General features: G+C 40.1%; 2 protein-coding genes across 5 annotated transcripts; both read left to right on the top strand.

The window, feature by feature from the left end:
• Nucleotides 1-547: 547 nt before the first annotated feature.
• Nucleotides 548-10262, top strand: stau1 (staufen double-stranded RNA binding protein 1). Of its 4 annotated transcripts, none has more exons than XM_066665984.1 (15): nucleotides 548-702; nucleotides 1873-2215; nucleotides 2426-2547; nucleotides 2668-2845; nucleotides 3084-3237; nucleotides 3456-3627; nucleotides 6697-6792; nucleotides 6939-7151; nucleotides 7298-7441; nucleotides 7561-7707; nucleotides 8239-8314; nucleotides 8439-8752; nucleotides 8842-8964; nucleotides 9098-9177; nucleotides 9282-10262. In XM_066665984.1, the coding sequence occupies exons 2-15, from the start codon at nucleotides 2026-2028 to the stop codon at nucleotides 9367-9369; spliced, it is 2097 nt and encodes a 698-aa protein (XP_066522081.1). In that variant the 5' UTR covers nucleotides 548-702; nucleotides 1873-2025; the 3' UTR covers nucleotides 9370-10262. The 4 variants fall into 4 exon arrangements, with proteins under 4 accessions (XP_066522081.1, XP_066522082.1, XP_066522083.1 ...); XM_066665985.1 differs by having other exon boundaries at nucleotides 3087-3237; XM_066665986.1 differs by having other exon boundaries at nucleotides 2668-2824.
• A 3324-nt stretch (nucleotides 10263-13586) lies between these two features.
• Nucleotides 13587-18516, top strand: si:dkey-7k24.5 (somatomedin-B and thrombospondin type-1 domain-containing protein). The gene is made up of 5 exons (XM_066664030.1): nucleotides 13587-13842; nucleotides 15054-15245; nucleotides 15336-15414; nucleotides 15834-16016; nucleotides 17870-18516. The coding sequence occupies exons 1-5, from the start codon at nucleotides 13587-13589 to the stop codon at nucleotides 17985-17987; spliced, it is 828 nt and encodes a 275-aa protein (XP_066520127.1). The 3' UTR covers nucleotides 17988-18516.
• Nucleotides 18517-20856: the final 2340 nt, after the last annotated feature.

Here is a 20856-nt window from a genome sequence, read left to right on the forward strand (position 1 = left end):
GAGTTTGGTGTGTTCTCCCCTTGTCCGCGTGGGTTTCCTCCCACTGTCCAAAAACACTGTGGGAGGTGGATTGGCGACTCCAGTGTGTGTGTGTTGCCCTGTGAAGGATTGGCGCCCCCTCCAGGGCGTGTTCCTTGTGGCCAATGATTCCAGGTAGGCTTTGGACCCATCATGACCCTGAGCTGGATAAGTGGTTACAGAGAATGAATGAATGTGTATACGAGCCCCCTGAGCGTTAACAGTAATGTGAGCTTGCTATTTGGCAAGCAACAGGTCACATTTAACTTGTGTGTTTTCATGTCCTGCTGGTGTTTGAGACAACAGAATTCATAAATCCAATATATACTAATTTTGTATTAATATAAAGCATTTCTTAAGCCACTTAGTAGTGTGTGTTTGATAAACTGTGTAATGTCATCCTTGTTTGTGTGTGTGTGTGTGTGTGTGTGCGTGCGTGCGTGCGCGCGTGCGCGGGGTGGGGGGGCTGGGGCCTGATGTCACATCCTGGAAGTGGGCGGAAAATTAGGCAATTCTCTTTAGTGTTTGCCCTGTCCACCTTCTCCGCTCTACCTCACCTTTATTTAACTCAAAAACCCGCACTAAAATAAGCCCTGCCCTATAGCTGGACCACTATCAAGCAGATACTAAGCTCTAACGCCGTTATTCATGGAGTAATGTACAGCCGGATCTAAATAACCCGAGGTGAGGAGCGTTAAAGCGAAGGAGGTTCAGAGCTGCAGCCCGTTAGCGCGGTTAGCTCTGGGCTCTGTTTATTTCTGCTCCCAACAACGACTTAACATCACACTATCCACACTTATCGCAACGCGGTAAAGTTTGTTGTTAATGGCAGATTTGACCACATACATAAACGCGGTTGACAATGGATTCTATTCACCTTTTTGTTCGCTAATGTTAACTTCGGTAGCTCTAACAATAGCTAACGTTCAGCAATATTACCCTCATTAACGTTGCCTCGGTTTGCACTCTAACGATGCACTCCACATTTCCTTTTATTTATTTGTTACCTGACATCTTTTACGTTATCTGACCGGCATTTTAAAACATAATTTTCGATTGTTATAGAGATATAGCTTGTACAATGGGTGGCAAACGTCGTTAGCTTACAATTTTCTCTGCCAGGCAGTTCATGTCTGTCTTCTCCAGTCTGTATTTACTGTAACAAACACTGCAGAGAACATAGACATATCTCTAACGTTGCTTATGACCACAGCTTAATGGATTTACTACCAGGGTCTTACTTTCTCTACTGTTCAAACAACACGCCCTCCATCTATTTTATTAGAGCTAGTCATTACTAAAGATTTGTACGCAAAAAAGTGAATGCATAAGAAATGCATATACATATTGTATGGTGTTAAATAAATCGAACCACTCTCGATGAACGCCATATAAAAATAACTGATCTACGTTATTTTTATCTGAATATAGATAGGGTTATTAAAAGACTGAATGGACCGCATTCTTGTTCCAAAATATATGTTAATATTCATTGACCAAGAGAGATTTTTTTAAATTACAAATCAATGTCAGGCTAATAATAACTAACACTCACCAATGTGTTTTATGTGCTAAATCATGTTCTATGATTTAAAATGACCATATAATTAAATATAGTTCAAACAAAATATGTAATTGCCCCCACGAACTAGATTGCATGTCAGTTTGACCCATAAACTGTAAATTCATTGTTAGGTTTCAAACAGAACAAGAGTTAAGTAATTATTCAGAGTGTGCTATTGGTATTCCTATGATTTAGTCCTTCTTTATACTTATTTTGATTCTTGTTAGTATTTTATGTTGACTATTGCAACAGGGCACCTATTAAAATTTTCCTATTCTTACTCTTTGCAGGTAGAGCTTTGCAGTCTACTCCCATTTTAACCCCCACCCCCCCTCCTATCACTTGTGCACGTTCTTGCCCTCCCGTGCTGTGAGATTGCTGTGAGAATCCGTGCTGGACCACAAAGCATTCTGTGACACCCAATCAACAGCAATCAAAGCAGAATGTCCCAGGTTCAGTTCCAGACCCCTGTCAACTCCCTGTCCAGTTCTGCCCCTTTACAGATGCCTCCACCTCAGCCTGGGTTTAGCATTCCTTGTGCTACAGGCTCTTTACCTTCAGAGAGTGCTAGTCACCCGCTGCGAAGCTCTGCCCTGCCCTCAGCCTCTGCCACACCTTTCTGTAACCCCTCAGGTGAGTGGAACCTCTACAGTCTTTACAGTCCTTATTTGCACATTGAAAAAACAGGGCACCCAAACATTTATGTGATTTTAATTTTGGATAAAGAAGTGAGGCTGTAGCAGTTTAGCTCAGAGCACATTTGCTTAGAAGGACATAGAAACGCCACCAATATTTAACACTTTAAACATATTTTAAAAATGTACTCTTAAATCTCCTTATCAGTAACTAACATGGCAAACCCTAAAGAGAAGACCCCCATGTGTTTGGTGAATGAGTTAGCCCGTTACAACAAAATCCAACCTGAGTACAAGCTTCTCAGTGAGCAAGGACCAGCCCACTCCAAGGTAACTCACAAACACACATTCAGTTTTTAATACATTGATTTTATTTCTGCCTTTCACTCCACCTTTTCAGACTTTTGGATTTCAGTTTGCATCTCCCTTTCTCTCTTTACCGTTCTGTAGATATTCTCAGTGCGGTTAACTCTGGGGGATCAGCACTGGGATGCAGAGGGGACCAGCATAAAAAAAGCTCAACACTCTGCAGCAGCTTGTGCTCTTGCCCAGACGACGCTGCCTAAACCCAGCAACAGAGGGCCTCGCCACCAGACCAGGAACCCAGGTGGGTTCAACAAGGGCGAGTGTACGTTCAATAACTCACATTCATATCCTTTAGTCTTGTGGAATTGTAACCATCTTAATATTACTTGACTTGAATTTTGACATATTCACGCTGAAATGGTCCTGACTTTTTTCATAAATTTGAGATTGAACTTGTAATTGTGTTGAAGGTGATTCTGTTTTCATTTATGTTACATGCTGCTTTTGTTACAGGAAAGCCAGATAATGTCTTCACATCTTTGAATTCTTTTTCATCTCAGCAGACAGCATGACACACACTGTGGAGCTGAACGCACTTTGTATGAAGCTGGGAAAGAAACCTATCTACAAACCTATAGACCCATACCAAGGGATGAGACCTGCATTTAACTACAATATCAGAACACCGGGGCCCTATGCTCGTTCCATGCAACAGTATGTACTCTCCAAGTTAACAAGATGCTACTGCTTTTTAAGCACACACATTAAGAATTATTAAAGTTAAATTCATACAAAGTAAGAAATAATTTTGTTTGGGAATCTGTTGCTAAAGCCTTCATTATACCGTGATTCCTGAGGTGCTAAATGCCAAAAAGGAATCAATTATGACTACCAAAATTCATAATAAAAATCATAATCTTTTACATGTTCAGGTATTACTACCCGTTTCCTCCAGTGGGCCCGATGCTATATCATATGGAACTGTCCATTGGAGGACAGCAGTTCCATGGGAAGGGCCGTACACGCCAGGCTGCCAAACATGATGCTGCTGCTAAAGCTGTCAAAACTTTGCAGAAGGAGCCAATCCTTCAGCAGTTTGAAGAAGTAGGCATTTTTACACTTTTACCAGTTGTGCAGCTCAATGAATTAGAATATCAAAAAGTAAATTATATATTATATACAAAATGGATTTTAAAAAAGTTGGGACACTAAACAAATTATGAATAAAAACTGAATGCAATGATGTGGAGGTGCCAACATCTAATATTTTATTCAGAATAGAACACAAATCACAGATCATCTTCTTACAACACTCAGACGTCTGGGGACAGAGGAGACCAGTTTCTCAAGTTTAGAAATAGGAATGCTCTCCCATTCATGTCTAATACAGGCCTCTAACTGTTCAATCGTCTTGGGCCTTCTTTGTCGCACCTTCCTCTTTATGAAGCGCCAAATGTTCTCTTTAGGTGAAAGATCTGGACTGCAGGCTGCCATTTCAATACCCGGATCCTTCTCCTACGTAGCCATGATGTTGTGATTGCTGCAGAATGTGGTCTGGCATTATCTTGTTGAAAAATGCAGGGTCTTCCCTGAAAGAGATGACGTCTAGATGGGAGCATATGTTGTTCTAGAACCTGAACATAGTTCTCTGCATTAATGGTGCCTTTCCAGACATGCAAGCTGCCCATGCCACAAACACTCATGCAACCCCATACTATCAGTGATGTAGGCTTCTGTACGGAGCGTTGATAACAACCTTGGGTTATCCTTGTCCTCTCTGGTCCGAATGACATGGCATCCCAGTGTTCCATGAAGAACTTCAAATCGTGACTCATCTGACCACAGAACAGTCTTCCATTTTGCCACACTCCATTTTAAAAGACCCCTGGCCCAGTGCAAACGCCCGAGCTTGTGGAGCTTGCTTAGAAATGGCTTCCTCTTTGCACTGTAGAGTTTCAGCTGGCAACGGCGGATGGCACGGTGGATTGTGTTCACTGACAATGCTTTCTGGAAGTATTCCTGAGCCCATTCTGTTATTTCCTTGACAGTGGCATTCCTGTTTGAGGTGCAGTGACGTTTAAGGGCCCGGAGATCATGAGCATCCAGTAGAGTTTTACGGCCTTGACCCTTACGCAGAGCGTGTTCCAGATTCTCTGAATCTTTTGATGATGTTATGCACGGTTGATGATGATAACTTAAAAGTCTTTGCTATTTTACGCTGGGTAACACCATTCTGGTATCTTTCTACGCAACAATGGTGGAATTGGTGATCCTCTTACCATCTTGGCTTCAGAGAGACACTGACACTCTGAGAAGCTCTTTTTATACCCAATCATGTTGTCAATGGACCTAATCAGTGTTAATTGGTCTTCCAGCTCTTCGTTATATGCTCAATTTCCTTTTTCCAGACACTTATTGCTCCTTGTCCCAACTTTTTTTGGGATTTGTTGACACTGTGAAATTTTGAATCAACATATTTTTCCTTTAAAATGTTACATTTACTCAGATTAAACTTTTGATCTGTCATCTATGTTCTATTACGAATAAAATATTGACATTTGCCATCTCCACATCATTGCATTCAGTTTTTATTCACAATTTGTTTAGTGTCCCAACTTTTTTGGAATCCGGTTTGTAAATGGATTACAAACAGAATAATTTATGTTAAGCGTTTGTTTTTAATGTTGATGATTATGGCTTACAGCCAATGAAAACGCAAAAGTCATTATCTCAGAAAATTAAAATATTATAAGACCAATTTAAAAAAATATTTTAAATACACAAATGTTGGCCTACTGAAAAGTATGTACAGTATATGCACTCAATACATGGTTGGGGCTCCTTTTGTATGAATTACTGCATTAATGCAGTGTGGCATGGGGGAGATCAGTCTGTGGCACTGCTGAGGTGTTATGGAAGCCCAGGTTGCTTTGATAGCAGCCTTCAGCTCATCTGCATTGTTGGGTCTGGTGTCTCTCATCTTCTTGACAATACCCCATAGATTCTCTATGGGTTTTAGGTCAGGTGAGTTTGCTAGCTAATCAAGCACAGTGATAATGTGGTTATTAAACCAAGTATTGGTACTTTTGGCAGTGTGGACAGGTGCCAAGTCCTGTTGGAATGAAATGAAATCTGCATCTTCATCAGTATGTCAGCAGAGGCAAGTTTCCTGGTAAAATTTCCTGTTAGATGGCTGCACTGACTTTGGACTTGATATAATACAGTGGACCAACACCAGCAGATGACATGGCTCCACAAACCATCACTGATTGTGGAAACTTCTCACTAAACCCCAAGCAGCTTGAATTGTGTGCCTCTCCACTCTTCCTCCAGACTCTGGGACCTTGATTTCCAAATGAAATTCAAATTTTACTTTCATCTGAAAACAAGAATTTAGACACTGAGCAAGAGTCCAGTCCTCCCCCTCCTTGGCCCAGGTAAGACTCTTCTGGCGTTGTCTATGGATCATGAGTGGCCTGACACAAGGAATGTGACAGTTGTGGCCCATGTCCTGGACACATCTGTGTGTGGTGGCTCTTGAAGCACTGACTCCAGCAGCAGTCCACTCCTTGTGAATCTCCCTCAAATTTTTGAATGGCCCTTTCTCGACAATCCTTTTGAGGCTGTGGTTATCCCTGATGCTTGTGCACATTTTTCTACCACACTTTTTACTTCATGTCATCTTTCTATTAATATGCTCGGATACAGCAGGAGGGTGTCAATGACTGCCTTCTGGGCATCTGTCATGTCAGCAGTCTTCCCCATGATTGTGTAGCCTACTGAACCAGACTAAGGGACCATTTTAAAGACTTAGGAAACCTTTGCAGGTGTTTTGTGTTGATTATTCAAATTTTCTGAGATAATGACTTTTAGATTATCATTGGCTATAAGCCATAATCATCAACATTTAAAATAAATAAATGCTTGAAATTGATCATCCTGTTTGTAACACATCTATATAATGAGTTTCAATTTTTTAAATTGAATTACTGAAATAACTTTTAATGATATTCTAATTTATTGAGATGCACCTGTAAAATCTGTCTGAAAAAAATGTATTCATTAACTGGTGAATTGTTCAGATAACAGTATGTTTACCTCAAATGCTCATCATTAATTTGCAGTGATTGCACAAAAAGTTATTTTCGTATTTTGTGTGCTCTTTTTCTATAGATGAAAGAAGAATCACCAGAAGAAAACCTCAACAAGTCAGAGATTAGCCAAGTGTTTGAGATTGCACTGAAACGGAATATGCCTGTGAACTTTGAGGTACACATGATCAACCAATTTGCTCCGAAATGATACAGCGATCGAAATGAATGAAACACAAAAATGTAGCAAATTGCAAAAATCCAATTTGTGCTGTAGTATTGAGTGTCTATATCTTATTTATATTCTCATAAATTTCTGTTCAGGTGCTAAAAGAGGCAGGACCCCCTCATATGAAGAGCTTTGTGGTGAAAGTGAAAGTAGGAGAGTTCACAGGAGAAGGGGAAGGCAAAAGCAAGAAGATCGCCAAGAAGCTGGCTGCCATTGCTGTTCTGGAGGAGCTGCGGAGCCTGCCACAGCTGCCTGTCACAGATAAGATGCCCCAGCGCATTAAAAAGAAAACCAAATCCATTATAAAGGTGAGCCCTTGTATACATGGTTTTGCAGAAAAATAATTAGAAATTTAAAATGTAAAAATATTTCTTTCATGTATTAAATGCATGATGTGTTAGAAAGCTTTTGTCTGTTTTATGCTGTTAAACATAGTAAAATAAATTGGTTTCAGCTGCAGACCAGTCCGGAATATGGGCAAGGCATAAACCCAATCAGCAGACTGGCTCAGATCCAGCAGGCAAAGAAAGAGAAGGAGCCAGAGTATAGCTTGGTAACTGAAAGAGGACTGCCCAGACGTAGGGAGTTTGTTATGCAGGTAACAGCGGAATGCTCTCCTGTATCACCACTTTGGAGAATGCATTGTCAAATTCAAAAATGTTTTTGAAAAACAAGTTGAAGCAACAAGAGTTTATTTGTTTCCTCTGTATCTCCCAGGTGTCAGTCTCTGGTCAGACTGCAGAAGGCATGGGTCCCAGTAAAAAGGTGGCCAAGAGGAATGCTGCAGAGAAGATGCTGGAACTCCTGGGCTTCAAAGTGCCTCAACCTCAGCCTCCCAAACCGGCACTGAAAACTGACGAGAAGGTTCAGTGATGTTTATCTGTTTGATATTCATTTTGAGGGTTTTTTGTGGGTTTGGGACTGAAATGGATCACTATTCACTCTTACATATTGTCCCTTATAAAAAGTGTAGAAACGGTGTAGTTTACTAAGTAATGGTGAAACACAGATGTGTTCTGAGACTATTATAAGCCTATATCAATGTTTATCTAGATCATGGTCGTTCACAAAATTCACAAAAGTGATTTGAAAAATGGAGTAATTAAAATGTACTGCATTTCATTCATTCATTGTTTTGAAGGGTGTAAATTTACTTGTAAATTGCTGTTTGTACAGAGTTTGAGATCAAGAGAAACTTAGTAAGTTATAAAAGTGGAGATAAAAAGGCAACCACCATTAAAAATGTCTCCTTGCTTAGTAAAAATAGTATCTGATTTCAATCACATCCTACGTTTCTCACAGGTTCAGTGTTGGATCTTGTAGAGAGCAGCATGTTATACAGATAATACAACTTGTTTTCAGTTAATTTAATGCTGTTAATTTGGATTTGTGTAGCCACCTCTGAAGAAACCAGGAGATGGACGTAAAGTGACCTTTTTTGAGCCAGGCTCTGGGGAGGAAGGGGGTTTTGGTAGGTATTAAACATTTGAAAATGAAGAATTTACTGCACAATAATCTCATATTTACACTTAACTATAGCTTATGAACTTATGAAGTATCTTCATGCATATAATCTCTTGGATGCTTTTGTGCAGTCCCAAAGGAGGAGGACTTCCGTCTGCCCTTCCTCAACCACCAGCAGCTCCCTGCTGGCATTCTACCCATGGTGCCTGAGGTAGCACAAGCAGTCGGTGCCAGCCAGGGACCCCATGCCAAGGACTATGGCCGCCCTAACCAGGCCAAGACCTCCCTGACGGCCATGATTGCCAACGAGCTGCTGTACGCTGGCACATCCCCCACTGCTGAAGGCATACTGAAGGGAAGCAAAAATGTGGCTCCACGATCCCACGGTCCCCTCAATAGACCATCTGAACAGCTTGGCTTCCTGGCCACTGTACAAGGTCTACAGGTACTCAGTAAACTCATACACATTTTCACTCCATTGTGAAACAAGAATTTATTACACATATTCACCCTTATATTATTTACTCTTCACAGGTAGAGTATAAAGATTTTCCCAAAAACAACAAGAACGAGTTTGTGTCGCTGATCAACTGCTCCTCCCAGCCACCTCTTATTAGCCATGGCATTGGAAAGGACGTGGAGTCCTGTCATGACATGGTGAGTACTGCAAAAAACAACCCTGTATTTCTGTAAGACATCACATATAATGGGTCTTGTGCAGGTGATTACATGCTTCACTTTGTCCCTCTCTGCAGGAACTGCACATTACACTATCTCTTTCTGTTCACAGGCTGCATTCAACATACTGAAGCTACTCTCAGAGCTGGACCAGCAGTCCAACGATCGGCCAGCAAATGGACCAATCGCTGGGTTAGTGTAGTGCCAGCTTTTAATAATAAAGGCAAGCCTAGATACTTTTAGCTTATGAAAACTTTGTTTAGTAATGATAACTTTGTGGTTCTTTGCAATTGTAGGTGCGGCAAACAAGACTTGGAGGGCGAGTCACTGCTTAAACCGGCTAACTCAAGCACCATGGGAAAAAGTCTGGACGGCACAGTCTAGGATATCATTGGTCGTGCCATTTAGGAAACACTAGAGAAAAGACAGCCACAGAGTTCTGAAAGGCTGCTGTTAAAGCCTTGTTCACACGGAATATTTACCTTTCTAAAGTGTTACAGTTTCAGTTAAACAAGATTAATTGAGAGACTTCTCCATCTCCTTGATGTTGTTTAATTGTACACATAGTTGTTTTGCTTCATCATATCCAGTGGTGGTTTTGTTTGTTCTATTTTTTTTTTATTTTTATTGAATAGTAACATGATAAATGTGAACTATAACTTGAATAGACTGCTTGTTTTCTCTGTTTAAAATGAAGGCATTCAAATTTTATGCTTTACTTTTTTAAATGTTGTCATTATGAGCACGCACAGAGGATGCGACTGGACTCTTATGATAGAGCTGTTGAGATATGTGCAGTGTAAAACCGCTTTGGAGGATATGATGAAGCTAAGGCAAGAAGTCTCTGTTATAATGGTTTTTCTCCAGTGCTTTTGAGGCGACGACCATAAAGAGAGTTAACTGCATTTCCATGTAGGACTGGGAGAGTTTGTTGATCTCAGTGTGACGTGTGGTGGTGTTCTGTGATGTCCTTTTAGTCTGCGAATGTGTGTGTGTGTGTGTTTGAGAATGAGAATGGGACTGAACTGTTTTGAGTGTATGTCTGAATATAAGGTACAAGCACGATTCATTGCCCTCAATTACAGTCAAACTCTTGCATCCCCTCCTCCAGTGTGAACCCATCCCATTTTCTACGAGTTGGTTCTACTTTTCCTCATGGAATGTAAGTAAATATGTGCCACTGTGCTCTAAAACCGGCCACTGAAGTCTCTTCTTAGTGTGTGAATGTGGACAGAAACAGATGAGAGATGGGAATGAGTGAGTAAAGAGAATTGCTGTTTTTAAGTGTGAATGAGTGACACTTAAAAATACAGTTGATCTCAGTACAATTCTTTGTGTTTTTTTTCTCCCAATCAGATTTCATCTAGTTTGGGTTTGAACCCTGCAACAACAAATGAAACAGCTTAAATAATAGCTTTAATTAAATTAGGAAACCAGAACATTTTAATAAACCAGCCCACAGTGATAACAGACAACATGACCAACTCATTAATTCCCTTCATTTAAGCCAGCAGTCACCAGTCCTCTTGATTATCTACTTCTCTCTTAGAACACAGTTCCAGCCTACACACACACACACACACGTAACATTGAGGGTTTTTTTAAATGTTTAACAGTTGGAACAGGTGTAAAAGATACAAACTAGACTCAATTAGGACTAGTGTTAAGTGCATGTAATGCTTTAATGACACCAGTGTGTCCATTTAATTTTTTGTTGCTCTCAACCTGCCAATAGCGCACTCTTGAACTATCCTGAAGATCAATCATTATGTACGAAAATATTTTTAGATATAAAAAAAACTATAACATTTACGCTACAATGTTAGTCTATTAGAACTCAGTTGCCTTAACTTCACTTTAAAAATACTAGCACATACTGAAAATTTAATCTTCAATTATTATTATTATTATTTTTTAAATAATTTGCTTCTTGTGACTTTTTAGAATGAATTCCCCAGCACTAGCAGTTCAGACTTCTTACTGTAGGGGGTAATGTAGGACAATGTTCGCCTTATATTTTCCACTTTATTCAGAGCACTAGCATCGATGCTCTTTTTTAAACCCAGAATAGTGCATGACCACTGACCTTCAGCGTCCTCTCCCCTGATCCATGGGTTGTCTGCGACCCATGCCGTTTTGGTTTTCCTTTTTGAAGAATTAATCAGACCACAGGTCTTTAAATGTTAAGAATTTTCCTTTCTTTAGTGCTAAAGAGCTGTTGTACGTTTTTACAAGTTTAGGTACAATGTTAAAGCTGCTTCATTGCACACTGGGCATCATAAGAGATAGGTCATAAGAGATAGGTGGTAGGTCATTTATGCCCTTTATCCAGGATTCAGTGAAAATTAATTATAGATATTGAATGTTTCTCAGCACAGGGTTGGACTATTAATAGATACCACCCACACATCTATAAATATACTTCACACTGTGATGCCGTGACTAAAATGAATGATTGGGATTGAATTTGTTTGGTGGGTTAAATCTGCATAATTGATTAATCAATTAGCACAATTCCATTTGCATAATTAACTTTGTGCCCTTATTCTTGCAAGTGCAAATATATAATCTACTGGGAACGGACAACTTCTTTAAAATTGATATCAGCCTGTAATAAAGTGATTGGCTCTTAATCCATGAAATTCCAGTTTATTACAGGATATATAGTGTGAACTACAATCTTTTTTCAGGTTGTTTGCTGTAGACATGGGCAGCACGTTGACGAAACAAGTGGTGTTGCAGTCATACAGCTCCAGGGTTGTGGGTTTGAGTCCTGCTCCGGGTGACTGTCTATGAGGAGTGTGATGAGTCACCCCATCTGTGTGGGTTTCCTCCTGGTCCTCCAGTTTCCTCCCACAGTCCAAAAAACACATTGGGTAGGTGGATTGGCTACTCAAAAGTGTGTTTGTGTGTATCACTCTACGATGGAGTAGCACCCTCTCCAGGGTGTGTTCCCACCTTACGCCCAGTGATTCCGGGTAGGCTCTGGACCCACCATGACCCTGAACTGGATAAGCGGTTACAGATAATGAATGTTGTAGACATGATTTTTAAGGTTCCATCGGTCTTTTCAGCTGCGTTTAAGTGATATCTTAATTTATCCAACAATCTTTTTGTTTTATCTTGTGTGGATTAAATTAATTCTGATGTAACTCCAAGGTTTCCTAGACTGACATGTCCCATTTTGTGTTTTTATTTGAATCACTTACTCCACTTTTACTTTTTGATTTTTACTTTACACTTTTAGACCTCAAGAGTCTGTATATGGATTAACATCCATTTCCCATAACATAGAATTGCACTGTAATATCAGTATATCACTATTCATAGTAATTATAGAATAACAGGTCTAAATTTAGAACACGTTACGTTTGTTCACTCTTTTTCCCCCCTTTTGCTTTCTCCTTTACATGTGCGTCTTTGTTTCTTTTTCTTTTTTGTGTGTGTTGTGTGGAAAACATATTTACAAAAAAAAAATCATAGTAATGTGTTGTCCATTTAAACAGTGACACATTTACCATTTCTGCGCTACCTGAGAATATTTGCTCAAAAAAGAGTGCGAGTGGAAGATAATTTCATTAGTTCACAGGAGAACACCCAACCAAATATTCATGATATAATCAAAATGGGGCAAAAGGTGTATGTATACATTTTCTGTAACTGCTTTATCCTATCCAGGGTTGCAGTGATACACTCCCTGGTTTGGCACTGTCACTTGACCAGAGCAAAATGAGAATTCTGTGTTTTAAATGATAAGCTGTTGTAGGCGAAGCTGTTTAGAGGAAGAACATGAACCAGATTTTAACAAAGAGTACAGAACTTGTGAACAGCACAGTGAACATGGAAAGGATTAACTTGCTCTGAGTACTGTATGTGCATCATGTTCATGTATATCCTCCCTCTCTCTCTCTCTCTCTGTCTGAGAATGTGTACATAAATGAGGCCCAACCTCACTGCAGCACCTACAGTATTGTTTTTTCTGCATGACTGCACCCTGCTCATGGAGGTTCAATTAATCCATCCCTTTCAGATATTTCAGCATCAGTGCACAGTACATGTCAGCAAAGAAAACACTGCAGAAACTGGGCCCTCGAGAACACAGGCTCATTCTCCTGAAACCAGAGGGTTTGAGTCACATGTGGCCTCTCCTGTTTTCAGACTTGCTGGAAAATTGGTCTTGTGCCAGATCTTTCTTTGTGGACTGTTGACTGCTGTGTTATCACTGTTTTCATCATTAGTTGGGCCAACAGCTGAGATGAAATTTGTTCTGTGCTCATTTTACAAATGAGTCAAGAAGACCTGAGGGAAGCAGCAAGATCTTTCAGGAGTGTGCTCTATTTTTATTTATTTATTTCAGGTTTTGTTTATGCTTGTTTAAACATCCTTACACTACCTTATATATGCCTATTATACACTATTGCTCCATTTGTCTAGTTTAGGTGGTTTTTCGACTTCTTTTGAAGCCTGTGTGTAGTTTGTGTCCTTCTGAGGCTTGTGCTCATTGAGAACGGGAGTGAATGAGAGTGAAATGGAAGTAAAGAACAAGGTTATTGCTCTGGGGTAGATTTCTCTCAGTGACGCTTGGTTGTCAGTGAGTGATGATGTCAGCACGTGAGAGGGATCGTGTGGGGCCGATGCTAAAGCTAATATTATCACTGGGGCTAGCTCTGTTACCTGCTACAGGGGCAGGTCCGGAGGCGGAGGGCTGCGGGTCTGCTGGGATCTGCTGCCCGCGGAGAGACAGCACCTGTGTCCGTCACGGTTGGAGAACGGACCGCTCCCATGGACAGTGTTACTGCGACCAGGCCTGCACCAGCATTCGGGACTGCTGCCATGATTACCACCTCATATGTCCAGGTACATGAATGTACTCATCTAAAACCACCAGAAGATAAAAAATGTAGCCATATGTTACTTTAAAAGAAATTAAGGCCTGTGAAGGACTTAATAATGCATGGAAATCTGAATCTGCCAAATCTGTCTAGGCATTTTATATATATATATATATATATGTGTGTGTGTGTGTGTGTACAGTAAGTATAATAAATGTCATTGTTTAATATATATGTGTGTTAATATTTAGTTAGCCATGTTGTTAAATGCACACATGTAGTGAAAATTTTCACCCCTTAGACTTGTTTTGTATTTCTTGATCTTAAAATACACTTGCTCTAAATGTTATGAATACTGTATTTAATCTAGTGTTATGATTATATGTGATTTCTTCTGGACGTCTTGCTTATATATGTCCTATAGTATTTGCCGTGCCAGAACAAAGCAGTGCGTTATTGCTCAGTCACTCATGTAATAATGGATTGTTCCATGAATCAAATGTGCAGAGTGTGCATTTACCAAGCAGTTCTTCACAGACCATTCCTGGTGCTCTGTCTGTATTCCTGACTGAGTAACCATTTTGCTTCCATCCTGTTTTTAACATGTGACTTGTGCTAGGTTTTTTTTTTCTTTGGTGGAATCCCCTGTGCAGTATTAAGGCCAGATACAGTTAACTGACTATATAAGTTTAAGTCTGTTGTATGATGGGCAGCACAATGGCTTTGCAGGTATAGTGTTGCTGCCACACAGTTCCAGATTGCTGGGCTCATCCCCACCCCTGGTCACTGTGTGAGGAGTTTAGTGTGTTCTCCCTGTTTCTGCATGGGTTTTCTCTGGGTGTTCTGATCTCCTCCCATAGTCCTAAAACACATCTGGTAGGTGTATTGGCTGTGCAAAGTTGCTCACAGGTGTGAGGGTATGAGCGGCTGCGTGATGCCTTGTGATGGACTGGGTCCCCGTCCATGGTGCGTCCCTGCCTTGTGCCCAGTGGTCTTAGGTAAGCTCTGGACCCTGAACAGGATGATGAATGAATGAGTGCTAGATGATCTAGTCTTAAAATGTTGAAAACTAAAGGCTCAAGACATGACTGTGACTGGCACCTTAGAGATGCAAAACATCGGTTTAGTTTCTAAATGATATGGTAAAATTTAAAATGGCATGGTGATTATATTTTAAAACAGAGGCCTGATCACTCACTGTATTCACCTGTCACCTGTTTTGTATGTGTGCATCAGCTGTGGATTGTGTAGTGAGCGAGTGGAGCACTTGGTCAGGATGTTCAGAGCCATGTAAGGCCACAGTGCGAGTGAGGCAGAGGTGGGTTCTGCAAGAGCCACAAAACGGAGGTGAGCCCTGTCCCCCTCTGCAGCAGACTGCTGGCTGTGCAGAGTACCACGATCACCATGGACACTGCCTCCAGTCTCTAGGTGAGCCACAGCTGCATATTTTCAGTGAACAGTGAATTTATTTCTGACAGAAGCCATGACCTCTGTTTCTGTCTTCCTGCACGGTGGTAGTTCCTGCGCTCATCACCACCGGTGGCTATGGCAATGCTCGCAAGAAGAGGGAGGTCTCAGACAGCAACGATGTCATAGGGTATGTTTCGAGGAGTCGGTTTCTTAGGCTTTGCTTCTGACGCACAGAATTCTCCAGAAGGGGGCGCTATGAACATTGTGTAGTAAAAATATTTTGTTTATTATTTGTTTATGTTTTTATTTGGTGGATGGAATTGGCGATAGAGACAGCAGTTTACTAATAATTCCTATATTATTTCACAGTATTTTACAAACTTATCGTCCACAAACGTGTCTCAATGTTATGTGACTTTTAGTTTACTTTTCACGGTGAATGGACCAATAGAAATGCTCCAAAGTTACTGAGAATAAAATCTTTTTGCATTGACTTCCATTAAAATGTATTTCTATTATTGCTCTTAGAACAGCAACGATATCTGATGTAAGAACATAAATATATATTCATTTTCTCCTGGTAATTCAAGAATGTGTTATGTGCAGCTACTGTGTGGAGTTTGAGCTCACCTCACTGACCACAGCTTGTCAGCAGACCAGCAGTCCTCATACTCAGTGGATGAAATATCTGCGGGAGGGACACCAGGTGTGTGTGGAGTGCCAGCCACCAGCCCTCGCAGCTGGACAGAAACACTGCTCTGGAGATGGAGAAGACGTGGACCTGGACAGGTCAGAACACTCTTCTGAATCGTTTACACTAAAACTACCACAAAAAAACAACAGTCAAACAGTATCAAATAATTATCACAATGTGGAACAACAGGGAGTGTCACTGCCACACAGCTCCAGGGTCCTGAGGTCGTGGGTTTGACCACTGACTCATCTGACAATCTCTGAGGAGTTTGTGTGTGGGTTTCCTCTGGGTGCTACAGTTTCCTCCCGCACTTCAGAAACATTTGCTGGTAGGTGGATTGGCTGTGCAGAAGTGTCCATGAATGTGAGTGTGTGAGTCAATGTGTCAGGCCCTGTTATGAACTGGGGCCCCATCATGTTATTGCCTTGCTTCCAGTGATTCTGGGTAGGCTAATATAGGTGGGTAGACCAACAGTGATCCTTAACTGGATGAAGTGGTTTAAGAAATTGAATTAATGAATGAACTACAGACTAACTAGAAAATGCCATTATAAATAAGCTATTGGCCAAAAAGAAAAAAAAAAGCCTTCAGGTTCCTAATGCTATGTTCAAACACAATCATTTGTTATCATTCATTCAGTCATTGTCTGTAACCGCATATCCAGTTCAGGGTCGTGGTGGGTCCGGAGCCAACCCGGAATCACTGAGCGCAAGGTAGGAATACACTAGAGGGGGCACCGGAGGAAACCCAACGCAGAGACGGGGAGAACACACCAAACTCCTGACAGACTGTCACCTGGAGTGGGACTTGAACCCACAACCTCCAGGTCCCTGAAGCTGTGTGACTGCGACACGACCTGCTACACCACTGTGCTGCCCATTTGTTGCATAATTATTTTAAATGTTCATATCTTCATATCAAGATTTTAATTCATTTATTTATTCATCTTCTGTAACTACTTCATCCTGTTCAGGGTCATGGTGTATCTGCAGCCTGCCCAGAATTATTGATACCAAAGCAAGAACACACATTATACGGGTGCCAGTTCATTACAGAGTTTAAATATTTTACTAGATTCAAATGATTATAGAATCAAATCCACTTCTAATAATTGTTATGGATGAATAGTTTTCCCTTTATGAAAGCTATACAGTTAGAATCAAATCACATGCACTTCCATGGAAATTCATTTTATATTATGAAAACCAAAATGTAATCATAGTATGATGACCCAAATTAGCATTGTGACAGCAGTTCATACCACAGCTCATCTATCACAAAGCCTGTGTTGAATGTTCCACTAGAGGGCAGAGAGAGATCATGCTCTCAGACTGCAGGCACTTATTATTATACTATGCAAATTATGCTTACGATCCTCACTTGTATTTCAGAAGATCAGTAAGAATTTAAAGGAATCCAATTTTCTGGCAGCCGAACTGTACTGCTGCTACTTGTTTTGCCTTTGGGCTTACTGAAGAGTTGTGCAGTAATTTAGAACACTCTAGTGCTTCGCGGGACTCATTAATGAAAAAGGGAGATTGCCCGTTTAATCAAAACCATATTAAAATTCCAGTGAAGCATTAAAGATTGGACTCGCTTATTTCTTCCCAGCACAAGGATATTTTCCATCTGTTGACGAAGCTAACGATAGTCATAGGGAGTGATGGAAAAACCCTTCTGTGTGTACTGAAGAGGGTGATTTTTTTTGTTTTGTTTTGCTTTGCTTTTTTTTTATTTAATGAACATGTTTTTGCCCCCAGGGCACTTGTAATGGTTCTTTGAACATTGAACATTCTGAACCAAAAGAAAAATCAAGAAAAATGGCTCCTCTGGATAATGAAGGGAAGAACTTTTGCAGAAGTGCTTTAAGAATATAGCTTTTACATTTTCTTACATGTGCCCATGAGAAAAGGGAAGCCATGGGATAAGCTCTGCGTTTTTCTTGCAGGAAAGTGTCTCTGCAGTGGCAGGCCGTGGGGAACCCCCGATGTAGAGGAGTATGGAGACGTGTTCGCAGACGAGAGTCCTGCTCTTGTCCCACTGTACACAGCTTTCTCTTTATCTGACACTCACATGCACACATCAGACACTCCCTACCACTGTAAGATGGCGTTTTTGATCACCAAGGTACTGTTTATGAATATTGTGCCCCAGGAATTAGAAGTGTGTTTTGTTTTGTTTTTTCTTTTTGTTTTGTTTTGTTTTTAGAATAGCCAAGTGTAGTAATTCATTAATTCATTATCTGTAACTGCTTATCCAGTTCTGGGTCATGGTGGCTCCGGAGCCTACACAGAATCACTGGTCGCAAGGCAGGAACACACCCTGGATGGTGCGCCAGGCCTTCACAGGGCGACACATTCACACACATTCACTCACACCTATGGACACCAACACACCAACGTGTGTTTTTGGACCGTGGGAAAAAACCCGAGCACCCGGAGGAAACCCACGCAGACACAGGGAGAACTGTCTCACAGACAGTAACCAGGAGCGGGACTTGAACCCACAACCTGTGTGACTGCAACACTACCTGCTGCGCCACCATGCCGCCCATAAGTGTAGTAATTCTAAAGGCATTTCTATTACATAACTCTAAAGCCCTTAAAGTAAACTTTGATTATTATTTTAGTCTGCATTATGGTTCTGCAGATCTGACATATACCTCCAAAACAGCACAAAATATTTCTATACATTATCATAGACTTTATATAGAACATTATATAAATCTTATAGTTTCCAATTGTATTAATTCATCTATTTATAATGGTAGGAATAAACAGTCAACAAGGCATTAGTTCATGTGTATCATTTATTTGATGTCCAGCCAGCCAAAGGGGGATTTTTTTTTACCGAAAAGTAATAGAAAGATCAGAGGACATTTTAACACATTTTTAGTTTCCTTTTTTTCCTTTACAAGACAACGTATTGTCACATACAGAACAAGATACTGCTCCAGAGGTACGACATGCTTCGAACAATGTAACGCACATACAGAAACGACGTCATAGAAAGTCAACAGGTAGAAAGTTTACAAAACACACAGCCTTTAGACCTACAAACAACATCGTAGAAGAGTTTCAGAGGAGGAGAGGGGGTGTAAACAATTCTCTCTTTTTGTATTTGTTCAGATCCCTGGAAAATAAACAGATGCACATTTTTTATTTCTCTTTCACAATTATCAAATGCTTGTTCAAATCTTAAACTACTTTTATAAGAAAGACGGAGTGGTAACTTGATTGTGCTTTCTGGTTGAAACGTAATACATACAAATGCACTGACTCCACCTTCATGAGCCATCTTATCAAAATGATAGAATTTAAAAACTCTTGAATTCTAAAGCTTTCCATTTTCTCATTGTGGTTGCAAAAACATTCTTAGAATAAAACCAGACATTCTGCATGTTTGACAGTTTGTGAAACTTTGAGTTGATCACAGTTTGACACATTTTCTCTTGAGGGGATGTATTTGTGAACATAGTTTAAGAGCTAGGCCTCTGAATGTTTCATTATAAATGTTAAGGTTACCTGCACGGTGTGTGTTTACGTCAGAAACAAACGCCTCATCATTTTCCAATAACACTGAGACATTAGTCATATTCAAATGATTGATTGTCATCACTGTTTTGTTGACTGTTCTCTCAAATGTTTTGTCATTGTAAAATGTCCTATGAAAAATATCAGCTGAAAAATTAGAGTTGAAATCAACCTTCCTCTGATAAGAGCACACTATATGTCCAAATGTATCCAGACACCATTCTAATTAAGAAATACAGCTCCTTCAAATTGTTCACATTCTCCCATATTTAGTTTTTTCCACTGACATTCAATTAAAACCATTATATTTGTTTATGAAGTAAATACCATTGTAATTCAATCCAATTACCATTTTCCAGACTCTCTTTTTTCCTTTATAATCACAGAACATTTTTCTGGAGACTGAATGTATCTGATTATATAATTGGGTGGCTCTAAACTGCAGTAGGATTAAAAGGCAAGTGTAAACTGATTTTGTATCATCATAAAAACAAATTCAAAACATGTTATTTCTGCAGGTCCTTTACTGAATTGTACGTTTGTACAAGATATTTGCCCTTTCCTTACCCATTTCTGTAAGGCATTGCCAATGGAATGGGAATAGTTTCAAATGCTCAGTACTCATTGTCAGAGTATAAAGCCCTCCAGCACTAGGCTGGAGCAGTAGTACTTCATTCTCTACCTTTGGGATGGTTTAGAGTGCGGTTAGTGACCTAGAGCTAATCATCCAACTTTATTATGAGACTTCAGTAATGTCAATGTTGTTCAATGCCATTGTATCCTCACAGAAATGTTTAAAGATCTAGTGTAAAGCCAAATGCTGTATTGATATGATTAATGTCAGAGTAAATGGAAGGTGTCTTAAAATGATTGGACATACAGTGTATACCAGATGTCTGATTGAGAATTATGGCATAATATTAGCAATTAGTATGAGCTGATTTGAGGCTGAACACTATTATAACTTTTATTTTGAATAGCTTAAATGAATTTACTTATTTTGAATGGACATGAGTGTGATTTGTAATTGAAATTCAGTATAACGCCCCCCTCCCCTGCCATAAAACTAAACAAAGTCTAGAGAGCATGTCTTTACCTACCAGTCAGCTGTCGTTTCACATTTCTATGATAAATTGGGTGCATGTATATGAATAGTTTGATTCACTAAGCACTGTAGAATCCCCCCCCCCCCATGTATATCTCTCCATCTTTTTTTTTTCATCCACACTCCCCACATCTGGCCAACACTGCTATTCAATTCACACTGTGGAGGCCAAGATGGGAGCATGCATACAAACAACTTCCCAGAGAGAGAAATCTACTGTCTCTCTTCATCCTCCTCCTCCACTAAAGTTTGAATTTTATATCTTAGTTCTAGGTTATCAGACACCCTTATATTTAA

Source organism: Hoplias malabaricus, chromosome 3 (genome assembly GCF_029633855.1).
Source record: "Hoplias malabaricus isolate fHopMal1 chromosome 3, fHopMal1.hap1, whole genome shotgun sequence".
Lineage (NCBI taxonomy): Eukaryota > Metazoa > Chordata > Actinopteri > Characiformes > Erythrinidae > Hoplias > Hoplias malabaricus.